At 44.2% G+C, this 27,790-nt stretch overlaps 1 protein-coding gene across 1 annotated transcript in view; it reads right to left on the bottom strand.

The window, feature by feature from the left end:
- Nucleotides 1–27,583, bottom strand: part of itga5 (integrin, alpha 5 (fibronectin receptor, alpha polypeptide)) — a 35,648-nt gene extending 8,065 nt beyond the window's left edge. The window contains exons 1-23 of the mRNA XM_076097630.1: nt 27,066–27,583; nt 18,146–18,276; nt 14,026–14,126; nt 13,392–13,515; nt 13,184–13,245; nt 13,046–13,091; nt 12,817–12,942; nt 12,670–12,714; nt 12,375–12,418; nt 12,076–12,132; nt 11,439–11,491; nt 11,055–11,263; nt 10,148–10,339; nt 10,015–10,060; nt 9,461–9,574; nt 8,075–8,130; nt 7,286–7,443; nt 6,535–6,672; nt 3,753–3,820; nt 1,969–2,119; nt 1,735–1,827; nt 242–321; nt 42–122 (exon numbers count right to left, since the gene is read on the bottom strand). Of these exons, the coding sequence (XP_075953745.1) occupies nt 42–122; nt 242–321; nt 1,735–1,827; nt 1,969–2,119; nt 3,753–3,820; nt 6,535–6,672; nt 7,286–7,443; nt 8,075–8,130; nt 9,461–9,574; nt 10,015–10,060; nt 10,148–10,339; nt 11,055–11,263; nt 11,439–11,491; nt 12,076–12,132; nt 12,375–12,418; nt 12,670–12,714; nt 12,817–12,942; nt 13,046–13,091; nt 13,184–13,245; nt 13,392–13,515; nt 14,026–14,126; nt 18,146–18,276; nt 27,066–27,268 (2,378 nt within the window). The 5' untranslated portion in view covers nt 27,269–27,583. The remainder of the gene's footprint in view (nt 1–41; nt 123–241; nt 322–1,734; nt 1,828–1,968; nt 2,120–3,752; nt 3,821–6,534; nt 6,673–7,285; nt 7,444–8,074; nt 8,131–9,460; nt 9,575–10,014; nt 10,061–10,147; nt 10,340–11,054; nt 11,264–11,438; nt 11,492–12,075; nt 12,133–12,374; nt 12,419–12,669; nt 12,715–12,816; nt 12,943–13,045; nt 13,092–13,183; nt 13,246–13,391; nt 13,516–14,025; nt 14,127–18,145; nt 18,277–27,065) is intronic.
- Nucleotides 27,584–27,790: the final 207 nt, after the last annotated feature.

The raw sequence follows: 27,790 nt of genomic DNA, 5'->3' as shown, positions 1-27,790 counted from the left end.
TTCCCAAAGTTCAAATGAGGGAATACTGACACTGAACTCACCCTTGTAGAATGACTTCAGCCTGAACAACCACCTCCAGCTTGTAAGGCACAACCTCACTGTGGGAATTATTCTCATTTTTACTGTGGAAACAGAGAGAGGAAAAAGATTCTGATTAGCTGATGTCATTCGAGAGCTGTGGAGATCAGTACTGCTGAACCACACGTTAGTCTCTCTGATGTAGGTTGACAGCAAGTTGTACCTGCGAATCTGCAGCTCAAACTGAACAGTTTTGTGCGTGTCCTTCAGCCGTGGCACTGTGAAGCGCAGACCTGCCCACAGCTGCAAAGACGAAGATCCAACATATCAATTATCATTAAAAACAAAAGTCGATCACAAAATGTAATATTTCCCTAAACCTGGAGCAGATTTCTCATGTTTTTGTGTCAAAGTAACTTATCGGTACGTTTTTTTTTTTTTAAATGGAGAACACGAGAACGCTGCAGCCACTTTACGTGCTAAACAGGTTGAATCAAGCGAAAGGTACAGAAAAACATTTTATTTCTAATGTCAGACATAAAGATGTTTAATAACAATCTGAGCCTGTCAGTGGCAAAAAAGCACCTTAGTGGACATACATTAACAGTGAGAAAATGCCCCTTTGCTAAGTCCAACTCCAACACAGACTGGCTTATCATAGCGCACGCAGCATTGGCCAGCTCCGACCAGCAGCAGGAGCGTTCAATAAACAAACAGCCCGTTGAGAGGCTGCCGTCTGCGGCGCTGTCGCTCAATACTGGACCAATTTCAAAAATCGTTGTCTTCACTTAAAGACAAAAAACCTGGGGTCCAGGTTGAAAAATACTGAAGTTACCCTTCAAGGACTCTCTTGCAGCCATTCCTCCCCTCTCTACTGAACTCATCTCATCCATCTGATAGATTTGTGTGATGTTCTTGGGTGTTTCAGTCTGTGAACTGCTGGTCTATCCAGCATACAGATGCATTACACATGGGAAGTTTCAAAATGTGCCCTTTCTTTATCAATAACTTCAGATCCATTTGTTTTCCACACAAACTGGTACATTAAGTCTCTCTGCAGCTACTTTTTTTATGTTCTTTTTATCTATCAGATCAATAACGCTACAACCCGGAGACCTTTACCATAAGAACAAGTGAGCATATTTTACGACAGTAAATTGTTTTTAAAATGGAGACGTCTGTCTCGCTCTTCCAGTTAACATTTCGTTGACAGTCTTCCTCGACAGACCTATTAAAAGCATGCCAGCTTGTGACTATCATTAAAAAGGGGAACTCTACCCAGCAGGGAGCTGAGGGCACAGGTGGGAGTCCGTGCTTCCTGTCACAACATTTCTGAACACATTCTGACTTTTCCTGTGCTGTTCACACCCAACCTGGGGGTGGCATACAACTTTTTCCTACCAAGAGCAGGAAATGATGATGTTTTGTCAACTAGGGCTGTCACAATATCAGATATTCACTACATGATTATTCTGCCAAAATAATTCACGATAACAATACTAGCGCAATATCAAAGTGTAGGGATTTAAGAGGTGCTGGATCATTCACACAATATTATCATATGTGCTTTCTTGACATGACGTCAATGACGTCAATACCAGTAAATCGCGACACCCCCAGTGTCAACTGTTTACCACAATCCTTCAACGCTTAAACTTATCAGTTCATGGAACAAACAAGAGAAAAAATACTCTCAGAAGACAGTGATGTACATACACTGGTAGCAGACTTCATCGGGTTGCCCAAATCACAGCTGAGGTATCGGGTTTGGTTCTCCGTTTCATAGCTACAGGTAAGCTGGGTCAGGCTCTGAGAAACAAGAGGACACAGGATTGGTCAGACCACGAGGACAATCATCAAGAAAAAGACCAGCTGCCGTAATCACGTCCCAAGAAGTACATTAGTTGCTGGAAGTTGTGGGTTTTATTTGTGTTTTGCATTCCTACTCACCTCATTGTTGCGGGCAATACCGCTGTAGTCAGCCTCAGGGGGCAGCACCACATAGAGTTCTGCCTCGTACGCCCCTCCCTCACCCTCATTCTTGGCGTTGAAAGTCAAGGTCAGCGAGTTGTCATCACCTAGGTAGACTTCCTTCCTGTTCCTGAGGACCCAGACAGAGAAAACGTGGATCACTAATAGGGTTGATGTTTAGGTTAAATAGTGTCAGGACTCCTTAGACAAATATATATATGTAGGGCTGGTAATTGTAACAGTAAAATTATTAAATTTTCTGACCTCACCAGACTATTCTAGCGTTTCCATTATTTGCCTTTATCCATTTAGTAATTCTGATCAAAAATCTCATTGTGTGAATATTTTGTAAGAGAACTTAAGAATTAAGTTATTTAGTGAAAAATATTGCGATATTTGATCTATTCCATATTACCCAAGCCTAAATATATGTTAAGCTGTGTTACGCTGATGAGAATACAATGAGTCTTTGTTTGCGTTTGCTGGCAGTAGAGTAGCCAATAAATTTGCTTTAATGAAACTAATGCACTGGCTTTTTTTTTTTTAAGAGGCATGCTACAAAAAAAAAAAGAAAAAAAAAAAAACATACATTCGATTTAACTCACCAAGCCCGATCATTAAGTGAAAACTTTTCCGATGTGGTAATAAAGTCATACATGCCTAATAACACGGCGAAGGACTATAAAATCACCTCCCCCTTCCTTGTTTTCTCTCTCTCCCTCTACTTCTCTCCACAGCTAAGAACAATGAGAGATTCCATTTGGAGGGCCACACAGACGCTTTTAATTACAGCCCGCTCTCGTAAAGCAGAGCAGGAGAGCCAGAGAGAGAAGATTTCTAGAACTGATCCTCTGCCAGCCTACGAGTCAACTTCAGTCTTACTCAAACTTGCATTACCCTTTTTAAACCAAACAAAGGCTCAAAATTAGAAAACAGGACAAAACTTTAAAGCTTTCCCTGAGAGGCTGAAAGTGGTATGTGCTTTGGCAGTGGAAAATAAGAAACAACATTGCAGGAACGATGGATACTTTATCTGAAATTCCACTAAATCACAGCCATCCTGTCAACCCCTCTTACTACTATTAGGCGTTCTTAATTTACAACAGAGCAGACAAAAACATTGAGCTATTATTTTAAATCGCACCAATCACACTTTCTGCGGCTCAGTTTCTGGAGTTGCACTTGAACGGAGTGCAGCACTCGCAGCAGGTTGTTCCACATGTGATGGATCAGCCATACATTGAAAGAAATGGAGGCAGATGGTATATAAATATAGGAATGTAAAATCAAAATGACAGAGCAGAGAAGGGAGTATCGGGGAGGTTATTATTTTTGAGAAAAATGCTAACAGATTTCTTGAATCATAGTGTGGAAGGCAGGGTGCTCCTGACGGCTTCAGAGAGCAAGGCGAGGTTGGGACTCTGCCACACAGCTCCCATACTTTCCTTTTTATCTCTTCTGTCTTTTCCCCTGAACTGTCCGCATAGCACCTGTAGAGCAGAGCTGCTTCCTGTTTTCAGAGCACTATGTACTCCTACTCTACTGCAACTCCAGGGCTGTTAACAGTCCCTCTCTGGTATGCTAAACTAAACAAAGCAGCGGAACAACAAAAACAGCTGTATTTACACTTTAGCACTCAAATTCGAGCACCGTGTGGAGGTGAAGAGTTCAGTGACACTGTTCACAGTTTACTGTGTATTATCCATCACATTCTAATATATTTCCCGAAATCCAAACGCTATGGGATTGGTAGACAGACTCACCCGTTAACTGCCAGCTTCAAGTCAGGAACACAGATGTTGTCCTCTCCACAGTCCAACAGAATCTGAGCCTATAAGATGCACATTGTTGGAGTGAAAAAAGGTTAGGGGCCGCAGACCATGATAATCACACAGTGGGTTATCACTAAAACACACTTTTACATGTGAACAGAATTAGGCGCACATGATAAATCAAGCGTCTGTTTATGGGAGACAACAGGATGTGTGAAGCAAGATGCGACATGTGGTATGACTAATGCATTCCACCTCCCAGCCTCCCCGACCACCTCCCAACGCACACCTGCACTGCAGTTACCCTTGTCTACATGACATCATCACTGCATCATCAGACAGTTAAAAAAAGTGTCTCGGAGGGACACTGTCTGACTCCGTGAGGTCACGACAGGCACAGACGCACTCCCCTGAACCAGCTGTCCCGGCACACACATGCTTTCTGTTTGCGGCGCAAGAGAAGGAAATGATGAGCGGAGGAAGAGTCCAGCCCAAAGAGGCCGTGCCTGAGGAGATACTCCTGTGGAGCTTGAGCACAAAGCTGCCAGCTTCCACCAGAGTCCCACATCACAGCGCTATGTGGCAAACCGCGCTTTCACCACACGCTACGCCACCCAGCGAACCACAGCCCTATAGTATGATCATATGGAGAGGGAGGAGCCTTCATCCTAGAGAAACTTACTGAGACATTGGATATCTCTGTTGACATGAAAAGCAGACATGGGGGGGTTCAGAGATTACAGTGGAGGGGAAACACAAGAAAGGAACAGAAACACTGCTGGATAAGTGGATGACCGCTGAACGTGTGGCAGGGAAAGCCCTGAGGATAACCAAATTGCATCCCGCTGCGCCTGTGACAGTGTGATGATGCTCATGACGATGAGGATAATAAATAGAAATAGAGGAGGAGATTAGAGAGAGCCAAACGCCCCCCTTGTCATTACACCATCCAGGGGCTCTAATTATGGACACCATGGTATCCACCAAGCTAACTTGGCCACATGTGCACCCCGGGTCTGTATGTCAGTGTAAAGAAGGAAAACGACATCCGTAGGCCTGTTGCTGTAGTTAAAGAACAACAACAGTGACCTCAATGGAACTCATGCAAGAACATTTTCGTATTCTTATCTTAGCTGTATAATAATAATTTAACAAACTGCTTTTCCATTGCTGAGTGCCTGGCATTTTTCTGTTCTATGCGCCTCGCGTATTTGCGGGAGTGCCCTGAATGCCTCAAGTAGGAAAAAAAATCAACTCAGAGCTGAAAAGTGCTCAACGGCATAAGCATTGTGTTGACATTTGCTGCATACCCGGTGCTATATGGCTTCACCAACCGCAATTACCATGACCTGAACAGAAAACAGCAGGAGGCAAATTAGTGTGGTACATAAGATTTTGTGTAAGTTGTTTTTATCAATCTAAACTGTACTATTAACTAATAGGTAGCTTACAGATCATGGGCTGGTTAATGAGCCCATTGATGCACAATTTCAATCGTTTCCAAGTTCTAAAAAGGCAACACTTTTCTGGTGTTGCAGAAACGTATGCCCGTGAACAAGATCTGAGAACGATCGCAATTAATAGATCCATCATAATGTCTTAACTCCTAATGGAAACATGTGGAATATGTTAAGAGGACAGAGATTGAGACTGTGCCCAACACGTCAACCATCTCTCATTCTCACTCCAGCTCAAAGGGAGTAAGAACTTGGCAGAGTCAATGAAATGTGACATGGGCTTGCCATATATTCTCAAAGCATGTGTGGAAATCAATAGGGCATCATGTGTCTGATCAAGGCCAAGGCTGCGGTATAAAAGTCACCCGACTGTTACATTAACACAGCCTAAAGCAAGATTAATGAAATATGTTGGAAGTCTGAAGCTAACCTCACTCCCCTTTTACACACATAAACACAGATCAGGTTTTTCCTCTGGGTGAAAAAGGGGCTTTTTCAGGTTTACGGATGATATTTAGCTCAGGCTTGTCTCAAGGTCTCAGTTCAGCAATAGACCACCTCTGCTGCAGGCCCAACAGCTTTGATATCTAGGAAGGACATCAATGACAGGGTTCAGTCCTGATCCAAAAAAGATAGAAACAAACTCCAACAGAGAGAGATGAACGGAGAAAGAGGGAGAGATAAAACTACTCTGATTGCCATTCCCCAAAAACTGATGGCTGTTGCTGAACTCACATATGGTGCATGCTGTGCCACAGCTGAAAGGGTGCCTACGTGTTGTTTAGCCAACTCTACTCACTGCCAGAGGAAAACTGGCAAAATGCCGACAGAATTCAACCAGATGGGCAGAGGGCTGTGCCCCTCCCTGAAATATCTACCAACCGTCTGTGTCGAGCCACCTATGTACTGTTACGCAGCCAAGCCAGCTGAAAGCAATTCCTGCTGGGAAAGGGAAACACTCGACTGTGCATGTGCCTCACATTTTCATTTTGAAGACCGCTTTCCAGACACTCTGGAAATCTTCCCAGCGGAGTAGTTTTTAATTTACATTAAAAAGAACAGACTCACTCTTTCATCTGGGCCAGGAGAGAGTCAGTGAGTAGCTGGCCGGTGATACAGGGAATGATTACTCAACGTGGCGGATATTCTTATCATTAGCTCAGAGTGAATGAAGCTAAGCAAACGAAGACCAACATGTACACTATTAGGGAACACTGCTCGACCATATATTGATGCTAGAAGGCCCGTAGATCACTCCAGGGTTAGTTAACTGTGCTGGATAGAAGATTGGAGAAGTGTAGTGCACGTCAAAATACCTTCTGCTCAATTACGTTGGTGGTCTGATAGTTGAGGATGGGCCGCAGGCCGTGGGAGTCGGCGGCAGCGTTTGGATCCAAGCTGAAGTTCAAGGCCACATAAATGGAGGAGAGTTTATCCCTGAAGTCTTTCTCATCCTGCAATCAAAGAAACACATACCAGAGTTTTTGTCAGATGCAGTTGAGAATGTGTTGTAGAGATATCAGATCGGCCAAAACCGAGTGGCGCTCCAATACCAGTGCATTATATATCTATACCGCTAAATATTTTTAAGAGTATGCAACTGTTAAAAATATTTTTTAACAGCTGCATACTACTTACAACGTATATGACTGCTATCGTTGTTGTAATGTCTGGTGACCATGATCAAATACATACAGAGAATGAGTCCATAAAACTCTCTTTTATTTTCTAGTTTGACAGGTTTTGCTGGCATTTTGCCAGTTCCGGCTAAAGTTACACTTTTCACGAGCACATGTGCAACTCTCAACAGCTGATTATGGAGGCAGATGACAAGTGAGACATCTCGCTACTTTCTCATTTCTGTTGAGAGTGCACATGGGCAGTAGCGATCGGGCAGAACGTACAGATTGGGAAGTGAGTGACAGGTGTTGTTTGTTCCCGTGTAGCATAAATTAGCTTATAAATGAGTTATAAATGGTTTTTTTTGAAAATATGCTTAGACACAGGAGTCACTGGACAAATAATCACAGTCATAGATGTCTTCTATTAGTGTGAAAAAGAGCATACTCTTAGGTAGATCTTTGTGTTGTGGCAGACACGCTCGCCATGGCGCACGCTCACACTCCTCTGGAGCAAAGGCTGCTGGGAATCCAAGAACAGAGCCCTCCTCACTGCACTTTTCTGCTTGTGCTTATGACTATCCAGCTGCACCTCCACCTGGAAATCTGGAACACACAAACAAATGAGCATACTTCTTCATTCATTTATCCATTCATGTGCAATGTAAACCCAATACATCCGCTGTGCAATATAAACAACCATTCTGTCCGACTATATCATTGTTTTTACCAATTTATTATACCTTAACTGTGTGATTACGTATGTATTATACTTGTTTTTCTACTTATGTCTCTTGTTTGTTCTTTGCACTATCCACTATATGCTGCTGTAATTCTGTAAATGTCCCCACTGTGAGACTAATAAAGGATTATCTTATCTTATTCATGGCATGACGAATGTTCTTGAGTCACATAAAGACAAGTTTTAAAAAAGAGCTCCATTAATACTCTGAAGGACACAACAGTCAACGCTTGTATATAAAGGAAGGATCAATTAGAGACAATAACTATGGGTTAATAGGGAAGAGGAGCGAGCACAGAAGAGGTTTGATCATTAAGAGGTGGATCACAGAGGATATTTTGCACACTGCACTCCCTTTTTTTGTCATAACAAAATTCACATCTCCTGCCAAAACACAAACCTACAGACTGTTATGGATTCAAAACATTACTACTGGTGGCTATTTGACAGTTTCCTTACTTGTAATAAAGTGCATGTGTGGAAAAAGTGGCTCACCTAGGACATCTGGTAGGTGCTTCCCATCAGCAGATATGCAGAAACTCAGGTTAACACTGTTTTGGACAGATGGGACAAAGACATGATGAGGGCTGCATATTAATCCATGGCAGAGATTCAGTATAAATACACTGTACACACAAGACCCCTCTCTTGCTCTCACTTGTTCTCTCACTTTCTCCCATGGCCCACTTTTCTCGTGTCAGCTCCTTACATGGTTCACATTACAAGGCACGAGATGTAACAGGAATACAATGCATAATATGAAAAAATGCCAAATGTCTGACATACTGGCATCTGACCGCTTTCGCCAGCCAAGCTGATAGATTGGTCTGTCTCCGTTTCCACACACATGCAACCACACACAAGGAATAGCAGAGTTAAGATGGGTGAAATTGGGCGACTCAGGTTTCAGTGCTGACCAGTCAATGGCAGTCTATATAAGCCTGTAGCTCTCTCCCATGACATCAGCCGCACAACACTCTGCTGCTGTCCAAAAGTCTGCAAACCGAAACCCCCAATCCTTTAACTAGTAAAGCCACACAAGAGAGGCAGAGCAAACTCTGGAAGAAGTGAGAAAGAAAAAAAGGGAGAGCGTTGAAAAAAAAAAAACACAGGAAAGGGAAGAGAGGTGAAAAATGAGACATAAAGACACAGAGTGTACTATGACTTCTTCCGAGGAGTAATAACTTCATGTATAAGCTCCTGTGTCTGCCTGTTTCTGCATGACTGTGTGCTCACGCTCACGGGAGGCTACGTGTCCTGATGTTTCCCAGCTGTGTTCCACCACCAAACAATATCTCATTCAAAAGCAACAGCAAAAGCCTTCCAGCCCCTCCCCATCCCATTATCCCTTGTGCTCTCCTTTCACCCCCACCAAAAACTCCTCATCACCAGGCAACGTAGTGTAATCAAGACACATGTGTATACAAGAGTTTCCTTTATGGATCAGGATCTGGAAAGGGGGGTAAAGCAGACACGTGAGCGCGGTGTCAACCATGTCAGGCAGCGAGCAACCGTCATCTGTTTCCTCTCCCCCTTTTCTGGAGCTGAATGCTGTGCACATTTGGTTGAGGCCAAAAAACGGCTAACAATGCTGCTATTCAGCAAGTTATTTCTCTGCTCCTCAACAGAAACAGTGTGATATAAAGATTTTCGGAAAATAGGTCAGATAAGAGCAGATAAGGGTACAAGTAAATACCGTGACTGCTTATGGGTAGTCCTTATCAGAACTTCCTGTCAGGATAGGAGTGTTTAAGCATGTAGGGGAAATGAGGAAGCGCCCATCTTTTTTGCAGTTGGATCAAACTAATACCAACAGAGCAGTACTGAAGCAGAGTCACAGGAAGCCGAGTGTCGGTACTGGACAAGCTGCTGAACACTCACCAGGAAACAGGAATGCTGGTGTTTCCACTGGTGACCATGCAGTTCTTCTCTTCAGGGTTGATCATGGTGGGGTTAACTGTCAGAAAGGCACTGGTGTTAACTATTGGGCGGGATCTGTGGGTAACAAAAAGAAAGTAGATTGAAGACCCGGACTTTGTGAAGAAGACCCGCTCATTTAGACATTTTGGGAAATATGGTTATTGAGAGTTAAATGAGAAGATCAATACCACACATACCCGTCCGCAAACGAGACGGTTAGCTTAGCTTAGCACAAGGACTAGAAACTAGGGGAAACAGTTAGCTAGCCCTGTCCAAAGGTAAAAAAAAAAAAAAACTAGCACCTCTAAAACCTGCGCTTTTTACACAGATTTTGTAAAGATTAAACAAGACAGATGTGTAAGTTAAAGTGAGCTTTGGATGTCCTGGTAGGTGGATTTGGACAGACTAGCAGTTTCCCTCTCTTCCCAGTCATTATGCTCGGCTAGACTAAGTATTGGATTTTTAAACACACAGACTTCATGACTACATACAGTGTGTGATTCAAAACAACGTACCTATAGAGAACTGCCTTATTAACACCAAAGGCACCAACAATGAGATCTGAGAAAATAAAGGATCAGAATTAGAAAACATACTGAATATATAAAAAGCTATTGATGACCATTGCATACTTGCAACCTCACTCACCTGGGTATCCATTCATGTCCAGGTCCTTGGCACCTCTGAGGGCAAATCCAAAGCTGGCAGGAACCGCACCAGCAGCCCACTGGCCAGTTATCACCTGAGATGGCTTTTCCCTGAGTCCTTCTGAGTATCCATTGTAGATGTATACCAGTCCCTGCCGATCCTCCCCTCCAAACGGACAGCTGATAGCCACATCTGCCAAAGGTCAAAAGGGAGGAAAGATATCAGCCTGTAGCCACAGTAGTCCTGTGCAGAAGTTAACAGAGAAAGCTGCTAATATCATACGGCCACAGATACCTTTAATTAACAAGACTTAAAGTGTAAAGCCAGCGGCTCTGTGGGGCTATACTTAGGCTTAACTTGTAAATGCTGTGTTTGGTAATTAGCAGTAAACACAAAGTACATCTGAGGCTAATTATGTCATTAGTTTTGCTGGTATTTGGTCATAAACTGAACTTTTGGCAAATTCAGGAAGACATTTTAATTTGCTCTTCCCATAAGTAAAGGCCTGTTATAGAAAAAGGCCTATTATGAATTGGATAGCGGTGGTTTGTCCTTGTTGATTCAAAGTTGGTCTCCAAAAGAAAAAGTTTGGGAAACACTGAGTTAGACAGTTAACCTACCAAACCTTCCTTTGTCAAATGAATCACACATGTAAATAGTTCAGCTTTTCAATAGAATGTAATAGAAAAAATCTTTTATCTTTTTATTTTTTTATTTACATGTACAGATTTCATTCTTTTCCTTTGTTTACTACTTTATTACTAATCACTGATCCCTTTAAAAAGCTGCTACTACTTACAACTCCTCTGCATACTATTTAAGATGTACAAACAAAAATAAATCATGATGCTAACTCATTTGACTTCCAATATTCCATCAATCCCCCTGCTACAATCACCATTCTTACCATTAAAACCATCCTGGTTGAGATCTCCCAAAGGTGCAATGGTGCTGCCAAATCTCCCGTACACCTGGGTACCTGTCAGGTAAGGTAGGCGGAGCTCCAGTTTCACGGGGCCCCGCTGTAGGTAAACATAGACCCGGCCCATCTCTTCCAGACGGCCATCGGAGCCCCGAACCATGAACATGGGAGCTCCCACCAGCAGGTCAGCCATCCTGGAGACAAGAAAGGAAAATCACAAACTCATTTAAGCTCAGACACATTGACGCCTCTAATGGGTTGTTGGTGGCATCCAATCTAGACTCTTGTCAGCAAATTATCTAGCAAGGAAAATACGGAGAAAGGCAGGGAGCAAGAGAAAAACAGACAACGGACAAGGAAACTACCCACCCATCACTGTTGATGTCAGTCGTTGCCACTGCATACCCGAAATATGATCCCATCTGTAAAGAAAGGGGTTTCCATGACTAAAAATCTCATCGTAAAAAGATATTAACAACATCAAGATTTGGTTTGTTTTTAGCTAATACAAAACAGTCATACTGCACTCTGCTTCACTAGAAAAAAAGGGCAGCTTGAAGGAAACATGAAGGCCTGATGGGTTTAACAGGCGAGGCCCAGTTTGATGCTGTTTCTGTTCCAGATCAGTTTAATTTCCTGCATTTTCTGTCATGAACTTTGAGTCGGAAAAGCACATTATATGAGCAGTCTAAATTACCAGACTGTAAGCAAATTCACTTGTGATTTTATTTATTCAGCTGAGTCAATCATCACTGTTTAAACGAGCTCAGTGCTTTTCTATTCCCACAACCATTGGCACAAATTGCCACTGCACTTTCCCCTCAATAACTGAGCTTTACAGCAAACCACGAAAGAGACCAAAATCTAGTTAAGAGAATGTTGTAAAGGAAATTATTTTTGCTTACACTGTCTCAACAAATTAAGAGCTCTCGTGAAGAGCCGGGCAATGAAAACACAGAGGAAGTGGAGCATGAAGGAGCTTTTGCTCTGCTGAGGTTGGACTCACCTGCTCACCAGTGTAGTTAATCAAGGTCTTCAGATCTGTACCGTTCAGAATAGACACCTGCAACACAGCAGCCACATATGGTGAACATTTTTTTTTATACAGTCTAATATAAGCATAGTGTCTGTTATGGAATTCACTGCAAAAATAATTCCCACTGTGACAACATTACTACGGTTGTTTTCTTTCTTTTGCTTTCCTGTATCGATCCCAAATCTAAAGCCCAGGCCTTTTATCCTAAAAGCACCAAAATGGCAGCCAAAATGAGAGCCAAAAGGAGAGTGATGATTAAGCTTTCTTACCGAACCATAAAGCATGAGTCCTTTTGGAACGCCGGCCACAAAATCTGAGGTGCACAGAGACATGAAGCAAAGATTAAGGGGGGGGGGGAAACCTACAGGTTGAGCCCAGCAGTAGGGTAAGAGAATTCCAGTATTGATGATGTTTCCAGCTCAATAATCAAGTAAAATAGTGTAGCTTATGTTCACTCCAGCTGTAATATTTACATTGCTAGGTGACTGCTGTTATGCGTTTTACATCCTGCACGCCTCACCTACCATTGGCCATGTGCGTGCATACCCTATTTTATTGACTTACCTTCCACCTGATCACCACTGAATTCCCCGACAGCAACAGAGTAGCCTGTAGACAAGAGGACAGACGTCAACTTCAGCTTGCATTGGCAAACAAACGAAGATATGTGTAAATATGCATTCATCATAAAAGCACCTTAGCTGCCCTTACCTTGGTAACTGTCATCATGCTCAGACTTCACCTGTCTGGTTTGGATCTGTCCCTCCACAGACTGCATAAAGAAGCCTGGGTAGTACGCTTTGATGATGTCCTCCTTAGCTGCAGTGATCACCTGACCTGAAGTAAGACCAAAGTAAAATGAAAATAAACTTTTTAAGAAGAACATTTCCAGGCTTGGTTGTTCCGATTTTCACGTGTCTGATCGGTATGCCCTACATACCTTGCCAGAAGTAGCTGCCTGGCCCTCCTAATACCACTCTGCCATCCTGAAAGATAAAACTCAGAATTATTACAATGGAAAAGGAAATGATTATCCCAGAAACCTCTGGTGGTTCACCAACAGATACTTAGTTATTACCGTTGTGAAGTCAGCACTGAATCCTCCCTGACAGTAGCCTTGTCCCACCGCTTCACTGATCTCTGAAACATGCAGGAATGGGGTGGTGCATCATGAATTATTTGACGTAACAATTATTTAATATTCCCGAATTTCTAGTTTCAAGGCATTACTGCCTCAACAAAACATTCCCACTTATATGACTCCCACATAGAGAGGTGACAGTTACCTGTGCGACAGGGAGCGTACTCCACAAATTTGGTGAAATTATGGACTGAGAGGTAGCAAGTTCCTGTAGCGTCAGAGTGGGGGACATCCTGTTTAGTCCGCCAGGAGTAGAGAGGGGCACAAGCCTGGGTCAGAGAGGAGGTGGAGAGAGATGGGGATTGTCGGGGAGGAAAAGGGGAGGGAGGAGATGTGGTGATGAATGGGGTGAGTTTTTAGGTGGGAGATGTTTTTCCAGTTGCAACATCACACTGGTGAACTCAGGAGGAGACTCAGGCTTAGGTCAGCGGTACATCTGGAGCAGGGTAACCACCGTAACTCAACCCAGGTCACAACCCATACTGTCAGACCAAACAAGAGGCTGCTCAACTTTGATGTCACAGGGGGGGCACAAAACATTTCTTTGTGGGGTGTCGAGACTGGAGGTGAAAACTGGACCCCAGTGACAACAACTTAATGTGAGACAAATTTCTAACAAAGAACACGATGTCAGAGTGAGACATCACTCAAAGTAGACTGTTTCTCACAGCCATGTGGCCAGAGCAGGCTTCACTGAGAGCCATAATCATAACAGCAGAGAGCACCAGTGTTGTGGTGCGGCCCAACCCCCAAAGTCATCTGTGAGAGGGTCATCTTACCAGAATTGTGTCACCGTGAGAACGCACAGTGGCGCCAAACCATTGGTGGGACTTGAAATCAGCCTGATGTTCTGTGTCGTTGAGCAAGACGGTGCGATCCCCTGGGAACAACATGAGAAAATGACACTGAGTTATGGCACTATGAAATAACATGCATTCCTTCATGTGGGTCTTGAGTTTCTTAATTCTTCCTTCCCCTCCCAGGCCCTTGGAAACATCTGGCCAATTGGCAGAAAGAAAGCTTAACACCAGTTGTTACACTATTTTTCATGCAAAGATAATCGGGGTGAGAATTTAAAAAGTATGGCATTTGCTACTCGGCCACTGTTCAGGAGATGGTAGTTCTCTTAGCGTAGCCGGTTTTGGACTGGACTAGCTTAACCTCGCTGACCCTTCGCTCTGTTTGACCACCTGGCCACTGACGCCGATCTCCCACTTCAACGCTTTGACAGCAGCAGGTGACATGACAGATGGTCCGGGGAGTCAGATTTAAAAACACAACTTTATTGGCAGACAGATGTTACATCTGTGCAGCAATGGAGAATGAAATGCAAACAAATTGATTAGGCAAGGAAGTCACATCATTTCCACATAAACCCACACACTGAGGGCTTCAGAGTATGAGCTGACATCTTTAAGGAAAGTTCAAATGTGAGGTCAAAAGCAACCGAACCACTCCCGCTTAACCCTTTGCAGTACTCGGACTCATTGCCCCTGAAGACTTTGTCAAACCACAGGCGTATTGCAAAAGAACAGAACAGGGTCTGACGCTAGATACTGCAAGAGATCATGACCTATGTTGATGTGAAGGAAGCAGGCTGTCGGCCCCCGGTCTTTCTCCCAGCCAACTCGGCAGCCTGGAGCTGCTCTGTGTCTTTGTGGAAACAGCGAAGGGGCTGGCGTCCAAGGATAACATACACATTCTGGCCCAGCTTCCTCATAGCAACCTCCCAGTCATCTCTGTTTAGGCACACACCTCTCCCTCTTTCTTTGTTTTCATTTTCAATATTATCCCCATCTTCCTATTCATTTTTCGTACACTATCTCACCCTAGTCTCCATGTCTGTACGGCCTTTTCTCTCCTCTGCTTTCAGGGAGTGATGCGCCCCCTCACCCACGACAGTAAGCAGAGAGATTACAGTTTTTTAATAATCCAACTGTATTTCTGCAATCTCCAACACCAGGGTTTCCTGCAAACATCACTCATCATGAGCCTACAGCAGCGAGCCCTGCCCCCATAGAAGTCTATGTGGGAAAAGAAGAAGTGCTTTAGGCATACAGTTAATAACATGACCAGCACTTCAAACGGCTCCTTATAAGCGTGTTGCTTTAACTAATCTGCCTTAGCTGCATGGTACTTTTTCTCAAAGCAAACACTTTCTTAATATTTTCATAACTACGGGTTTTTTGTTTGGACAAGGCCAATGCAAAGCCACCGGGGAACGGTAAGCTGTGGTTGCCTCCAAAATCAAATCAATTAAAAAGATACCAACTTCACACAAAAGTAGGTTGAAAGACAGTACACATGTTGAGTATGTAGTGCATAGTAGGCACTCTGTTGGTTTGACTCATGTTACCAAGGTAACCAGCAGTAGCAACTGTGATCAGTGATCTATCCATGTAAAAGAGAGGGAAGCACATACTGCCTTAAGAAGCTAAAGCTCTCACATGGCAGCATTAGTTGCAGCATTAGTTCTCTGTCAGCATAATGGGTGATGGAAAGTTCTGTTTGTTGTCTGCGAGAGTCGGAGGAGATTTAGAGTGTAGATAAGGGGGAAAGCCAGAGACGGGCCCAAACAACATGCCATCTGACCGAAGTCCCCCTGGGAGGCCGGTTAGAGCGGTGCGCTGATGGGACATGGTGCCGGGCCCGGTCTCTCCCGGGACCAGCAGAGGAGTGTGGGGGTCTGGAGTGCGTCCATAGACTCACTCTCGCCTTTGAACCGTGTGTGAGACGACAGCCATTAGTGGAGTTAGAGCCTCTGTGTGAGCGTGTGTATTTTTGTGTGTGTCAGTGGGGTTAAAGACAAATGGCCAAATTCACTCATCACATCAGCTGCCCCTGTGGGAGTACCGACAGCAGGAGAGCAGAGGGGGACAGAGCGGAGGAACAAGGCTCTGGTTTCTCCCTCTTTCCTCCTTCCCCTCTGGCTTTCTTACCCTCCCTCCCGTCCTGTATGTGCCCTTCTCACACCCTCCCTACTGCCCTCGCTCCCCTTTCCTCCTCCCAGATCCATAGACGGGCTCTTATCTCAATGGAGGAGGAAGTGGATGGGAGGGGGCCTCTGGCCACTTTGACCCAATTAGTTAGGCTAATTAAGAGGGTCTATGGCCTGTGGGTCGGAGCTCAAACACACCAAGAGACAGTGAGACCTATGACACCAAATACTCTAGTGGAAGATAGCACTCCTTCACACTAGCATTCATAGTGGAGAAAATCGAGATGAAATGAAAAATAGTTTGTTTAACTCTTTTAGATCACATCCGGGTTAATATCGTGCACCTATTTAACAATATATGCAAAATATATGAAGTGTGCTTATGTACCCTAGCACCAGGAAATGCCCACCAATAATATCATGACATCCATCAATCAATCTCTATCTTTTAGCGACAAGGTTTTTGTCCTCTGTAGCTTCTTTAGGTGCTACATTCTAAGCCCGCGCACCCGAAGAATTTGATTTTAATGTATCTTGTGATTGTATCATGTGAACTAAAATATTCTGTAGCACAGAAGCTTAAGATGCTATAACTTCCATTTCACTGGGACTTTAAAAAAAAGATTTTGGACTGTATTTTTCCATTGCTCTAGTATTTAGTATCAGAATTGTCACAGCTACAGTAAATTAATTGCTGTAGTAAATGTCATCCAACAGCTGCCATTTGCATGCAGATGGCTGTGTTTTGATTGCTCCTCCACTGTGTGGTGGTTCTGCTGTGATCCAGATGTCGGAACCGGCTCTGGCACTCGGATCATCTCCTTCAAAGGCCCTTAGAAAATATGAAGGACACTCTCTGACAGCCCAGGGGACTAACCTTCACTGTGAGGCCTTGCTGCTTGCACATGACATCACTCACTGTGGCCTCCAGCCAACGTCACATTTTATGTTGCAAGAAAGACTGTGCAAAAATAGTGGAGCAAAGGGTACCCAGTGGTGTGTCCAATAAAAAATATTGTTAAACCAGGCTTGTGAAACACTCAGTGGAATATTTCTCCCTATTGTGCATTATGGACAGTAAATTTAAGCTGGCCCACAATGCTAAGCTTTGATTTCTCAGGAAAGAAGCCATAAGCACCACGGTAACACACTATCTGTGTGTGTGTGTGTGTGTGTGTGTGTGTGTGTGTGTGTGTATGAGTGAGAGAGTGTGTTTTAAGGTATGTTCATTCTAAAAGCTAGCAGTCATTTTACTTTGATTGTCCATTTCCTCACCTTGCCATGGCTCTATAGTGCAAAACAGGCTGATGGGTACTCAACATACTGAAACATGAATCCATTCATTAAACAACCTCCTGAAAGTCCTTGTGTTCTCTCAAACCACTTTACCTAATCCTGACTCAACTGGAGCCTTTTTGTGAGGACCGGCGGTGTCTGCTTCACCTGTCATACAAGCAGGACATTTCTTTGTGAGACCTATTTGTTTATTGGTTGCTTATCTCCCTTATAGCTCCTGGGGCAAGGCAACACAAACACGACCTGGGTGAAGGAAAGAGTATCCTTCAAAAACCTCTTCAACACCCCATTATCCTTTTCATCCCCAAAGAGGGGACAGGAACAGGAAAAAAAGGTTCACCCTGCGTCCAGGAACCAAAGTAGCCGACAATAGCTCAGTGGAGTGGAACGCTGACGCCTGATCCTGCCCTGTTTGCTGACTACAGGAGCAGAGAGGAAAGGCTTTGATGGCTTCAAAAGTGTATAGAGAAGCAGCAGACCTCCGCTGTTTTAAGAGAATTTATAAACCATATCCAGTTTCTCAAACAACCAGGTAGTCGCATGCAATCTGTGTACAATTTTTAAAAAATCATAAAATTCGAACAGCATTTGTTAGTACAGCATTTGTTAGTACAACTGATAGTACAGCTGTCAGACCTTCCCAACAGCTCTATCCTAATGCTTACCTTCAATATCAAACTCGATGGTGTGACAGTCTGTTTGGCTGAGGCTCCATGGGCAGTAGAAGACAGATCCTCCCTCTGTAACCTTAACCTGCTTGGTGGTGGCCTTTGGAGCTCCTATCACCACACTCACACTGCAAAAGAATGACAGAAAGAGAGACAATTTGCTGTAAATCCAATGTTACAATTTGACCAAACCACAGGATCCATAAAAACCCACATTTCTTTACCAAACCATTGCTACGGTTTGTAGCTCTTAGCCTGGCCTTAATTAAAAGTTGCATTCCAGACCTCCAGCTCAACAGCTTCAAACATGATGCATGAACGCATTTAACCGCTTAGCAAGCTGTATTCTGACTCACAAGCAAAACATTTTAACAGGTTGCAGCACTGTTTTACATAATCCCCATACAACCAGGGGAAACTGCTGCTATGTCATGTGCACATGTGATGCTCACGGACACATTCACTCCACTTGTGCAGTGAGGAGAAACACTCACACGGTCACACAAGCGTCCCTGTGGGACAGCTTCAATAGGAAAACAGAAAAGCAGACAGGCTAAGTGGAGTCATGCTCTTGTTTCTTCAGCTGTGCCACAACACTTCAATGTCCTGGGAGCTACACTGTACAACTACAAGGAGGGCCGCCGACCACTTCAACTGGCGACAGGTGAGTCGTCAGAGATGAAAGAGAAGAAGAAACGTGAGGGATGGTACGTTAATGGGTTTGAGCATAGTCAAGTTGGACACAATATCTCCCAGTAATGTAGATAATGTGTCTTAAGTGGATGATTTAGCCATTACCGCACTCTGGACCCGACAAGCATCACCGACACAGATGCAGTCGCCGGCACTGATGTGGGTAAAGGCGGCAAGGGACCACTGAGACCAGACGGTGTCTAGGGGGCTCCAAAACAGGAAGAGCACACCCTTTCCTGCCCCAGATCTTCCAACAGTGCATGAACGTTTACATTTTGGTTAAACTTAGCGTTCTTCCCCCGAAGGGTACTCGGCAGGCTTCAGAGAAAGCCGGGGGAGCCAGCATGAGCCGTGCAATATTCCAAGGCCTTGTAATCCACAATAATTAATCCCACTGAACCTATTTATTACCTCAGATGACAAAACGAATGAAAATGATGGGATGGCTTACGGAACAAATTCTTGCAGAAGGGAGCCAGAGTAAGTTGGTGATCAGGATAAAGCTTTCAAATCATTTCATCATCTGTGGTTTTGGAAGCACACTACTGTGTGTAGAACAAAGGGAAGGTCACAGAGCAGAGTTTATGGGTTTAATATCGCATCGATACTGTGGTCCGAATACCTCGGAAGAGAAGAGATACAGTGCAATGCCAATTCCAAATGTGGAGCAGAAATTCCTGTTTTGTGTTGGAAGAGAGAAATAGAAACAAACCAGTCCGACTTAGAGAGCAAGAAGCATTTTCTGACCACATAAGCAGACGCAGGAATATCCAGAGTTTCACCTGTGACAGCTGAGGATCTCTCTCTCACACACAGATATGCAAGCAGTCAGTACATATTTAACACAAGCAGACCACACTGACAAAAAACTAACTTTACTGTATAAAGGATTACCTGTGCTAAACAACACGGCCGTAACCGTTTCGGAGCAGACAGAAGAACAGAAATCAACTGATGTTTCTACGACAAAAAACTTTTCTGAATAATCTGAACCCAAGCACATGCATGCAATAAGCAACACAACTCATGTATAAACTAACGATGCCAAGGAAACTGGAAGCCACAGCATCTTTTTTGTTGAATCAGATCTGGACACAGTCCAGCATAGTTGGCTGTGGCAGCTTTTCAAAGGGGGGGGGGGGGGGGGGGGGGGTACAGGAAATAACATAACAAGCAGATCATGCTTTAATCAGCAAGTTGGCAGGTTGAAGTGAGTTTTCACAACCTTACACAGATGCACGCAGATGTGCAGACACACAATGATAACGATCTAAAAGCACTAAATGAGGAGGAATTAGCATTTAATTGGTCTTTATCTGTTGAGGATCAGAACTAAACTAGTGTTTCTCCACCCTACAACCTTATCTGCTATCTGAGTGCTCAAAAGGTATAGAGCTTAGTATCATTAGCATTTAATGAAGCTGTAAATGCAGTCGGCTGAGTGCTGCATTACAAATTCCTTTGTGAAAGGAGGCGGAGTGTATGACCGACTCTTGGGATGGGTATGCAAATATATGCATGTGGTAGGGGGGCAAGCAATCTTCAGCTGTTCTGCTGAAGGACAGACTCATCGGTTTGTGTCCAAGCCACTGAGTGAAAAGTGAGTCTAGACCGAGGTGTTCTCAATCTTTTGTAACTTGAGGCCTACTTCTGATTGTTAAAAAAAAATTCTAAAAGGACACCCTTCCCAGATAAATTAAAAATAAACATGACGAAAAAAAGAAAACGGGGCTGTAAATTTGTGTTATGCCGCTGTCAGCTGTACTGACCAAAATCAATATTCTGCTTACCGTCACCCATCACTGCCGGCCATTATGTATCCATGTTTAATGTATTCAGGGTCATACTTCAACATGCTTTGGAGTTTTTACTGGGCCAGGGTTGTCTCCCACATCACTTTTTCGTTCCAAAAACCGATACATTTCACTGCATCCCAGGGAATTTGGCTGGCTAACAGTAAAAATGTTGTAATTTCTCTGATGACGTGTCATGAATATTGTGGTGATATTCAAACATAACTGGTCATTAAAATTATGCATTTTAATCAGACGTTATTCATTTACATAAATTCTTGAGCACATTAAGATATAAAAATGACTTGCTTTGAAATTTTCCAAAAAAACATTTTCTTAATTAAATCTAACCATTTGGCAGTAGCTACGTGGACCACTAGATGGCGCTCTACGGGCCACCAGTGGGAGACAAAAGGCTGTTCACTTCTCGGAGGGATTAAGAGCTGCACTATCACAGGTTTGATGGGGATCACAGCTGGCAAAGCTCAGGATGCATCTGAAAATCCATGACCAATCTTTAGTGCACTGAAATGTTTTGTCTACTGGAGAATTAAACCACTCTTCACTTGCTCATTTGTCATTTTCATGTTGCTGTGGGTGAATATCGAATCTATTTCACCAGAGAGGGACTTGAGCAATGCCCTAGTGGGGGAGTGGGAGGATGTAAAGCATTGGCAGCTTCATCATGTCTAGCAAAGTCTACCCCACCAGCTGCCATAGCAGCCACTAATGAAGCATTAATTAAACTATACTGTAAGCAATTTGGGTCGCAAATAAGGAATGCGTAAACAACAGCTTCACTGCGACTGAGAACTGGGTTTGTCTCAGTTGAAGCTCAAGCAATCAGACGACATTCTACAAATAAATCACACCACAATTGCCAGACTGTAACCACTATTTTATGTGGGGTTGCGAGATTAAGGGTGATGCAGAGTGCTGGAACTTGCTGATGTGACACTATCGTGCATGGCCATGGCTAATACAGTTTATGATGAGGTTACAGAAGGAGGTTGTCAGAGGGCAAATTCCTGTTCCCCCCCCCCGCCCCTTTAGTCTCATTCCACATTTAATTGTCTTCCACCCAGCTGCAAAAGCTGATGTCACTTGAACACTATTATAATTGCTTTAAGCTAGAAAGAAGGGGGAGGAAAAAAATCGCATATGTTGAGCCTGCCAGTGCCGGCTGCAGTCACCACCTGCAGTCGTAAACAAGGCTCAACGAATGCCGTGGCACAGACAAAGGAGTTGTTGCCTTCGAACCGCAGAGCTATCAACAAGTGCTTAAACAGTGGAGTGGCTCCATATCAGTAGAGAAACTCTGATGCAGCTCTTGACCTTCACTGCTCTCACTCCCTCAGCGCAGAAATGGAAGCAAAATAAAACAAACGTCTCTAAAGAATCACTTCACCAACATCATTTAATGATACCTGGATCAATGGGAGTAGACAGTTAGGTGACACGCTGAACAAATTAACGAATTGCATGATGTCATCTTGCAGCAGTATTGACTTTTCAAAGCACGCGTGGGCACTTAGAGTGAGATCAGCTGAATGACAGAAATGATAAGGACAAGCAGTGTGTGATGACTTATTCTAGATCACATGGAGCCACACGAATATCCTCACGTCCTCTCAGAACCAAGGCCAGACAGAAGCTGTTTGAGTCCTTACGTCTGCCATATGGATGAGCGTCTACTCTCTTACACACACACACACACACACACACACACATCACATGTTCTCAGTGCTGCTGTCCAGGAGCCTGAAGATGATGAGAGTAGCAGTGCCTGCTGGGATGGCGTGTGCTGACTACAGAGAGTCTACTGTGCTGTGTTGTGTTGAAGCCACATTTCTTGTCATAACGGTCAGATGGTAGAGTAAGAACCAGATAAAGGATCTGTATGTTGCTTACAGGCCTGGAGCAAGTCTTTTATTACGTCCTATAGACATTTCCACATTCCAGGATGAACTTGAAAAGGAGCCATTGAGATCTGAACCCGCACCGACTGCTGTGGATCAGATGAACTGTCCGGTCTGTCGAGGAGCTGATTCCGCTATCACCACAAAACCATTTCCCCTGGTATCCTCAAAAGCATAAAAGTGCTGCAGGCCAAGGTAGCCAAATAATGTTTTTTTTTTATAGTCACACAGGAAAAAGGTCAATTTTATAGTTTAGCCCTTAATGATTTTATGCTACTCTGCAGCTGGGAAGAAGTCACTAGCCTGGTAAGTGAATCTGCAAAGTCCCCACCAAGCTGATTTAGCGACTGCTGTTTTTACTTCCGAGTTTTCAGCAGGCAGCAATCGTTCTGTGGCTGTATTATACCATCCTTATGGATGCTTGTAGTTAATGTGTGAAAACCAGCAGCTGCTCTGTCTGAACCGCAACACATGCAAAAAAAAAAAAAAGCATTTCACAAGTGGCAAGCGAGAAATTTGAAACATACTGACACTCTTAAAAAACATCAAAATGACTTGTGGTCGAGCCAACGCATTTTCTCATACCAAACTGTTTTCCCACCGTCACTCCCAAATGCAACCCCTCCCTCTCCTTTCACAGTCCAGCCGCTCTAAAATCCTCCTGCGGGGAGTTTAACTGCTGGTGGTTCACACCTCTTCACAATACCCACGTCAGGGGGTCCAGTCCTCTCACCTCAGGATAGAGAGGCTGTTGTATTAAACGTGATGATGGGGGAGGGGGGGTGAGGGGGTAAAGCAGCTGTTGAAACACTTTGTCTGTGCACCCCCACAATCCCAGCCGCACCCACACATGCATACATACAAAATGCACATCCAGAGACAGTAATGGCCAGAGGTTACGTCACGTTTCCATTACAAAAATGACATGCTAATTTGAATTCCAGCCAGTGGAATTTTATATCGGCACAAGCGGACGATGGCGTCATTTGCTTATTGCTATATAAAAGTTTTTATCAAGTTGCCATAGATGTGTCATTTAGTGACCTGGGGTTAAAACAAACCAGGCCCCCTGGCAGTCAGAGATTAAATCTAGCAAAGTATGAGTCAGGAGGACCCTGACCAATGACTAACTCCATTCCAAAGCAGACATGACGTCCTCTGGGCATTCCCGACTCAATGTAGCAGACGTGACAGCGTATGTCCCAACTGACCTTTGCCGACACTAATGCTCTCAACCTACTGGCCTGATTATCATAGGTGTGTACAAAGTTTGACAACAGAAAAATAACTCAGCTTTTTTAGAAGACCAATAAATTAAGACAGAAATGAGTCATAGTGAAAATTACTGTGGAAAATGGAAAACAGAAAACAATTCCTGCCGTCAGACAAAGGGCCCTATTGTCTGCATGCAGCGACGAGAACCTGGATGAAGAAACGCTTGGCAACACAAATATACAAGCTGTGCTCCTGCCGCTCTAACACTTACTGGTTTCATTTCAAAACATGTCCATAGAAAAGGACACCAATGAAAACAATCACACAAATGAGAGAGATCATATATGGAGAGGGACCTCTGTGAGAGAAAACATTGCAGCTTTAGTGGCCAAAAGAGACCTCAGTCCAATGTCAACATTAGTTCAACTCTAACCCTGTTTGAGAGGGTAAACTCCAGGAGAGTAACCTAAATGAACAGGCTAACCCCGGCATGTGTTGGTCATGGCCAAACAATTCGTGAGCTAACGCACACATCTCCGACACGTCACTGAAACGCATGCAGGGACTGGAACATATTACTAACTCCATCAGAGGGTCCATCATTGATTGTCCATTATTTTTTTGATGGCACTATAATCTCACTTAGAGCAGTTCAAGACCAAAAACAAGTAGTTATAAATGTATGTTTCCTCAAAAGTCCAACATTCAACAGGCACCAGAAGCTGTCTCGTCCTGCCATACACTCCAGGCCAGGTCTGTTATTATTTATAGCGCCTGACCCTTTGACTCCTTCTATCTGCAGTGTGATCCACTCCCTCATCCCTGCCTGGCACCGGCGAAAGTAAAAGAGGAGGCAGTTACTGTTGTTTGATTATTAAGTTATTTGAGGAGAGAGTCAGCCCTCAGAAGTTCTTCCAATGATGACGAGGAGGAGGGTGTGCGTGGGACTGACATACAAACATGCAAATTGTCCATATATCCCCTTGCCCTTCCTGTGTGTATCTGACAAGAGCCTCCATACACAGTTCACAGACACTATCCTTAGGCGTTCTTCCATGGTGGGCTGTCTGCCAGTGTCCAAACTTAATTTTATTACACCAGGCCGAAGGGCATGACAGACCCCGCCGCGTATATAAACTTGTTGTCAAGGATGAGCGTCAAACTAGGAGAAAGTAAGCCTTTGTGTTCGCAGGCCTGTCAGGGGCATTTATGGATGGGCGAAGTATCCTCCTTCCTCGTCTCTGCATCTGCCATCGATCTCATTTTGCTAATCCAACCGGTGATGAACACAAGTTATAAAAAAAAATCGGAGCCGGGCTAACAGCAGCTCATCCTGACAAGAAGAAACTCCCTGTGCAACCCTCAACTGACCTCACCCCTGGATTCCAGCTACTCCCCCGTTTCCCCCACGTCTCCCAAGTGTGGGCGATGATGATGTGACGGCAATAACAAGAGATAACAGAAACTCCTTTCATGACTCTCCTGATATGCGTCCACTTCTAAGAAACTGTGAATGAAAAATGGCAGATACATGTGGTTTGCAGATAAAGCGATGAGTCATGATCTTAATTCTGCTCTCGCGTACTTTGTTTTGCTTGACATTGGACTCCTGAATACATATCATCCACAGGAAAATTACAGGGCACTGGGTTGTAGGAGGCTACAGTTTAAACATTGTTCCTGTTCTGCAGGAGCATTGTCTCATCTCCTCCTCCATGAGCATGGCATCCCAACTGTAGAAAAGTTCAGATTAAGTCATCATTAGGATGACTTCTACTCTGTCTCACACTTAATGAGTGGAGGAGAGATGATGGGGAGAGCGGCTAGACAGTGGGGGGATGGATGAATTAAAAAGCCATGCTGCAGAATGACATCAGCATAGGAGGAAGTGAGGAGGGGGAGGCTGGAGAGAGAAGAGGGGTTCATGCGTTCAGGCTTCACGTCCTAAATCATACCGCTCTCCTGAAGTCGCTGCTTCCCAGGCAGAGAGACCAAGAGCTTGAAGACCAAGAGCAGAAGGCTTTTAAAGAGACAGCGCATGGTGGGTGGGGGGTGGGGAGGGGGGATGTCCCCATGTCTGAGTGTCTGACCGTCCAGGGAAGTGGGGAGGAGAAACAGGGAAACTAGAGCTGCTGCTGGCGGCCCACTCGGCACAAAGCCCTTCCTCAAATCCCAGCAGTCTGGCTGGTTGAACAGTGGGCCGGGACACCGCTGGTGCTGCTCAGCAGACACAGACTCAGCCAGGAAGTCTGATTTTGTCTGAGGGAAACCTTGACTGTGGGCGCACAACCTTTTGTTAATGATTATGACAATTACAGGTTTGGGTCCAAGGCTCACCAAAGTGTACCGAATGTAAAGCAACACAAATGCAGATCTGTCAAGCATGTCTAGTTTGTTTGTTTTTGGCTGCAGCCCTGTTGATATGAACACTACATGCTCCTATAGGACAGCCAGAATGTCCCACACCATTATTTTCTCCTCATACTACTATTAGACTTGACCACAGGCATGTATGCATGAGTCCCTCAAAAGGGCCGATGCCGACAAGGAAGAATCCCAGACGATCACAGCATGCTGGGTGTCACAGGGATCACATCCCCACTGAGCCAGAAAGCATCACAATCAGCAGCAGCATTTCAGACCAATGAGACTTGATGGCTAAAGGTAGCAGTTAACAGGCTTTTTTCCCCCTGGCGTTTAAAGGCGAGGGCAGGTTAAAAGGCCAGAACTAAATGTCATTTTGTAGGGCAATAAGATTAGGATTTCAAGAGAGATTTTTTTTTTTAAAGGTTTTGGTTCATACTTTTATGATGAATACAGATAGCACTATCTGGGCTATAATGTAGTTACTTTAAAACTAATGTAATTTCCTGAGTATATTAAATTGCAGTAAATTGTGTGCACACTGAGACGTGTGCGCTGTGCGTAGGGCACGTGTCCTTCCAGAGAACACAGTACACAAAACTCTGATATACAGTCTCTGGATTTAATGCCAGAGCCGCCACAACAACATCCCACGTACGAGATCCGCGTTTCCTTTTGGAAACTTCTTCAATAGCTTTAACAGGGGAATTGTACATTTAGATTTCTTGGCAAACATCCAAGTCCCCCCATGGAAAGTTTGCATGCTGCGCGCAACATATTTGTATACAACTGGGTATCTTGAGGCGCCCAGAAAGAGTCATAAACAACTTCCAGACTGCACTGGAGCTTGTTGCTGAGAAGCCCCTTGTCACTTTTTTATGATAATAAAAAAAATTGAGAAATAGTCGTACTTGTGTTTTTAAAAAAACTCACCTGGAAGAATCGGCCAGATAAAAGTCAACAGAATATCCGAAGTAGCTCCCGTTAGGTCCGCTGTAAACAGCTGGGTTCTCCACGTCCAAGTTAAACGCCTCGCAGACAGAAAAAGTGAGTAATAGCCCGCTGATACAAAGGAGAGATCGGACGAGGAGGGCTTCGATCCCCGGCGTCTTTACGCGAAACCGTTCCAAGCCCATTATTGAGACTAAATGAATCCTCTGAAATTGCTTTTAAATGTCGAAATTGTCCCAGTTTTTGGGCGCTTTCGAGTCCGCAGATCAAGCCTGAAAATTGTTGTGGATTACGGCTAAAACTGCATCCCTGTAGCTCTAACCGGCCAGTGTCTCAATAATGCTCCGTCAGCTCCTCTCAGCGTCTCCTCTCTCTGCTTCTCCTCTCTCCAGGCCCACGCCTCCTCTGCTCACCTACTCACGACACACGGAGGAGCAGGGAGTTCCCACACCCGTGACAAAGTTTGGAAGAGGAGGAGCCTGTGATTCCCTAAAAAGAAAAAAAAGACACTTCTCGTCGGCTAATCTATCATGTTTACCAATGCGGTGTAAATGTGGTCACTTTTGAGTTCAGAGACTCTTTTTTTTTATCGGTGACACAAGATTATTAACCAAAAGGAACAATGGATCAAAAAACTCCTCCTTTTGATTTTATCTCACGGTTATCTTGAGCTTTTGTGACTGTTTGCTGCTGACAGGTGATGAGGA

The sequence above is a fragment of the Anarhichas minor genome, unplaced genomic scaffold, assembly GCF_050575085.1.
Source record: "Anarhichas minor isolate MPS153535 unplaced genomic scaffold, ASM5057508v1 ptg000003l, whole genome shotgun sequence".
Taxonomy (NCBI): Eukaryota; Metazoa; Chordata; class Actinopteri; order Perciformes; family Anarhichadidae; genus Anarhichas; species Anarhichas minor.
This window is presented reverse-complemented; position numbering and strand designations above follow the sequence as displayed.